Here is a 4,323-nt window from a genome sequence, read left to right on the forward strand (position 1 = left end):
CTCGGGCACGATGTCTCTGTGCTCCTCTCGAGGACCTCATCATGCAGTTCCTGCCCAGGTGCCGCTTTGCTGGAACACCTCCCTGGGCTCCTCCTGACCCGTGTTTGCAGTGAGTGTAGTCTCCTCCACCCTGTGAGCCTGCTGCGTTATTGTTCCTGCACTTCTCCCCCCTCATCTTGCGGTAGCTCCTCATTTTACCGATGTTGGTCCTGGTTTCCAGCGGAGGGGTGGAGGCTCTGCCTGGGCAGTCTGCTGGTGTGGAAGGTCCAGGATGGTGCACTGGGGTTATCGAGGCTGTCTGTGTGCCCAGTGCCTCTCTTGGCTTCTGCACAGGCTTTCCAAATGCTTTCAGAGATCTTCCTGATCTTGACCCAGTGAAGTGGCTGCCTGTGGTTCCTGCTGGTGTGCGGATGTGCATCAGCTACCCCTGGTGCTGTCAGCAGGATGATAATCCTTTCAGATGGGGAGAATTGTATTGATGGGTTACATTAATATCTCAACTCCTCTCCTTTTCTTTCACAGTGCCCTGCACACAGGGATCCCCTCTGCCTCCCGCAGGGTGACCAACAGCTATGTCAAGGGGCCCTCAGACATTCCCCTTCTCAACAAAACCATAGGCCAGTGCCTGGATGAGATGGTTGAGCGGTTTCCTGACCGTGACGCCTTGGTCTTCTGCCGAGAAGGGGTTCGGAAGACGTTTGCCCAGTTCCAAAAGGAGGTGAGTGCCTGGTTCACCCCTCAGAGAGCCTGGCCGGGTGGATAATGGCAGCAGCAGCCGCGATGGAGAAATGGAAAACGGCTTTATCGCTCAGCTCAGCGTGAGGTGTGTCAGAAATTCATCCTGGCCCTGAGCAGAGGGTAACAGCACCTCCCCAGCACGCACCGATGGGTATGTGCTGCCTTTGTCCTCCTTAGTGTCTCGCCATCAAAGGGAGAAGGCAGCGTAGTTTTACCTGTGCTTGCTGGATATCTCGGAATGAACTTTCATACTTAAAAATTATCACCCCTATCTGACGTGTTATAGGCTGAGTCATGGTTGTTTTCTCCACTGGAGCAGCCTCCAGCTCTGTGTTAGTCACTACGCTCCGACTGTCAGAGCTCCGACTGTCAGAGCTCCTGCATGTGTGGAGGTGCCCGGTCCAAGCACAAAGGCAACTGAGCAAAGTCAAGAACTTGATCTCAATATCACATGGAGAAACGGGTGTGGCTTTGTGTGTGTGTGCCTGTTACATAAAATATGTGGTTATATGTGTTGTAAATGGAGGGGCGATATTTCAAGGCTCAGTAGCTGGAAAGTTTCTGTTAAATGTATGATACACTCTTGGATAGGAAGTTTTTAATTTTTTATTTTTTTTTTTTTTAGATTTACTAGCATTTTGGTTATGTCCGGATCAGCTGTGTTCATCCTCATTTTAAAAATTAAATCAGAGAACTGATTTTTTTTAATTTAGGAGACAGAGTCCTGTCTCCTACAAGGGAGATTTCATAAATCTGTTTGAGAACATAACAAAACTATAGAAACTTTCTTGAACACCTCAGGATATTTACACACACCTCTGCACACTCAAAATGTGCTTCCAAAACAGACTGGCCGTGTTATACAGTGGCCGACTTCAAGTTAATGACCACAGGAACCCCAGACTGGTCAGAAATCGCTTGATACATTTTCCTCCCCCAAGTCCTTTTCGCAGCGAGCAATGTGCTGGAACGGAGGCGTAGACAGGCCCAGCGCACGCTGAGCTGAGCTGATGAGGAACTAGCCACAAAATAGTCTTTGGGCAAGGATTAATTTGCAGCTGTTTGTACATAATTGCCTATTTTGGTTTCCTTCCTGCTTTTCCGTATTGTTCCACGCTTGTTATTTTTATGCTCTCAGTCAACCTGCTAAGCAGGGGCTGGTCTGTGCTCTGTGACTCGGGAGATGCTGCTGCTGCAGTTGGCTGTGCACAGAGGGACGTTCTCTCCAGTTTCAAAGATGACATTTCTTTCTCCAGACAGCAGTGCCCGGAGACAAGTATCCCCCACCGCATCCTCCGTGTGATCCTCAGGCTCTGGTGTTTTGCAGGTGGACCAGGCGGCCGCTGGGCTCCTGGCTCTCGGCCTGAAGAAGGGAGACCGGCTGGGGATGTGGGGTCCCAATCACTACGAGTGGGTTCTCATGCAGTTTGCAACTGCCCGGGCAGGAATCATCCTGGTAAGGAGCCTGCGGTGTCTGGGGGTTTGGCAGCCTGCTGGGAAAGGAGATGGAGATGAACAAGCTGTAGGAGATACCGGAGAGTGAAGCGTGTTGTCTCTTTTTCCATGCTCTTACCCAGCATGTCGGTATAGCTGACTCCAGTACCTACGCAAGATCTGTGCAGCCCTCGGCGTCTTTGCCCTGCCCTCTGTAGGAAAGCAGGCTGCGGAGGAAGGAGCGGGGAGAAGTGGGCTGCTGTGAACTGCCTTGCAGCAGCTGGTGGCAGGAGGAGAGGTGCTTTTGCCTACAGGACCGTTTTTCTGTAGCATGCTGCTGTCCTGAACAGTCACCTGCTGTTGAGATCCCTTCTGAGTAGGGTCTCTGTAGCTTCATGGTGCAAACGCTTGGTTAAAAATCTAGCCCGAGCTGCATATCCCCAAAAGCCAAGTTTCGTTGGATAGCGTGACCTGGCACGTTCACCAAAATGCATCTTATTTAGACCGTGCACCATGGTAAGGACTGCACTGAACCTTCTGCACCGTTTTCTTTGTGATGGTCCATCCCGGTGCCTGCTAAGACACAGGAACAAGGTGGATGAGCAGGCTCGGTGTGAACCTGGTGGTGAACTCGCCTCCAGTGGCCACTACTGCTTCTCTGGAGAGTTGGGCAGGAGAAAGCTGGTATTTTCATGGTTGTCCATCAAGAAACCTAACTTGCACTTGAGTTTTGAGTCTTTAGTTTAGTGGTTTGGATGTCTGCCGGGGAAACCGGAGGTCTGTTTCCTGAAACTGTTTTGACCCTGTGACCTCACAACCTCACAAAAATTGCTTCTCTCTTTTTTTTTTTTGATTGTTTTCTTTCATGCAAACACAGGATTCAGCAAATTTTTCTGCTGAATGTGGTGGTGAGCTCTTAGTTCTGCGTGTTGGAGGAGAGACTTTGAGTGTGGCTTGTCTCTGGGAGAACTTTTCTGTTGGAATGTTGGAGGGAGGGTTTTCCAGGCGAGGGTAACTCTGATCAACCTCTTGCTTCTCCTCCTCAGGTGTCTGTGAATCCAGCATACCAGGCTGCTGAGCTGGAGTTTGTCCTCAGGAAGGTTTGTGTGGCATTGCTGGTGGTGCCAATTGACTCGCTCCTACCAGCAGTGTCTGTTAAAGGGGGTAGTGGGGGCACAGCACAGCGGAGCTTTCGCATCAGGCTCGGGCATATCGGGAAGAGCTGGCCGGAGGGCAGCTGGCTAGAGCAACTGTCACTGCGCAGGCACTAAGGGGACGAAGCTGCAGTTGAGTGGTCACGTTTGTCACTGTTCCTTGTGGCTGCCACCCTGTCTGTTTGATGGAGACTTCTGCATCGTGTTCGTCCCCCTCCCTCTCTGCCAATACTACCCCCGTACCCACCAGTAATCGTTTACTAGGGAACGAGGAAAACAAGGCTGAATATCTGAAGCAGGTACTACCCGAGAAGCTGGCAGCCAGTGTAGCGTGGCTGCAATCTCTAGAGGCAACATCTGTCATAAATCAGTTCTAACCTTCCCACACCCATGCTCCAACCTGCCCGCTGGGGTGCCCTCCCTGTCCTGGTGCCATCCTGTCTGCCTCCCGCTCAGGGCGGAAGTCACCATCTGGGATTTTAACCTTGAAAGGAGGGAGGCTCAGAAAGGACCAGCCTACTTAGTAGTTTGATTTGTCCTAGGCCTTGCTAGCCTTGAGTTTGACCTGGTTTAAGTGCCACTGCTTGACATCTTTCTGCTGTCTGATCCTTGCTGCCTCAGCTACCCTCGTATACCTGCCTGGGTTTGGGTTTGCAGTGTGCACCAGTGAGTTTAAACCCTTCTGGCTCCATAGCTCGAGAAATGAGGAATCCTGGTTGCTAAATATTTGGTGACTAAGAATTAATCCTAGGATTAAGAAACTGACTTGCTCATCTGTGATTATTCAGCTTTAAATCAAAGGCTGATATTACAAGAGCTGGAATCCCATCTGGGTTTTCCCAGCATCATCCAACACAAAAATTATTTGTTTATTGGACAACAAATTCCCCGAAGTCTTTAGGGCTTTGCCTGTGGGATCCTCTTCCTCATTCCATCAGATTCCCTCCCATGGGTATGTACAGAAGTACAGGCTGAATAACCATTCCTCCGATTCCTG

At 50.5% G+C, this 4,323-nt stretch overlaps 1 protein-coding gene across 1 annotated transcript in view; it reads left to right on the forward strand.

The window, feature by feature from the left end:
* Positions 1-522: 522 nt before the first annotated feature.
* ACSF2 (acyl-CoA synthetase family member 2) overlaps positions 523-4,323 on the forward strand; it is a gene marked incomplete at its 5' end in the record, with an annotated part of 9,457 nt that continues 5,656 nt past the window's right edge. Inside the window, 3 exons of the mRNA XM_010143417.1 lie at positions 523-718; positions 2,066-2,194; positions 3,219-3,272. Of these exons, the coding sequence (XP_010141719.1) occupies positions 523-718; positions 2,066-2,194; positions 3,219-3,272 (379 nt within the window). The remainder of the gene's footprint in view (positions 719-2,065; positions 2,195-3,218; positions 3,273-4,323) is intronic.

This window comes from Buceros rhinoceros, unplaced genomic scaffold (genome assembly GCF_000710305.1).
Source record: "Buceros rhinoceros silvestris isolate BGI_N320 unplaced genomic scaffold, ASM71030v1 scaffold34200, whole genome shotgun sequence".
Lineage (NCBI taxonomy): Eukaryota > Metazoa > Chordata > Aves > Bucerotiformes > Bucerotidae > Buceros > Buceros rhinoceros.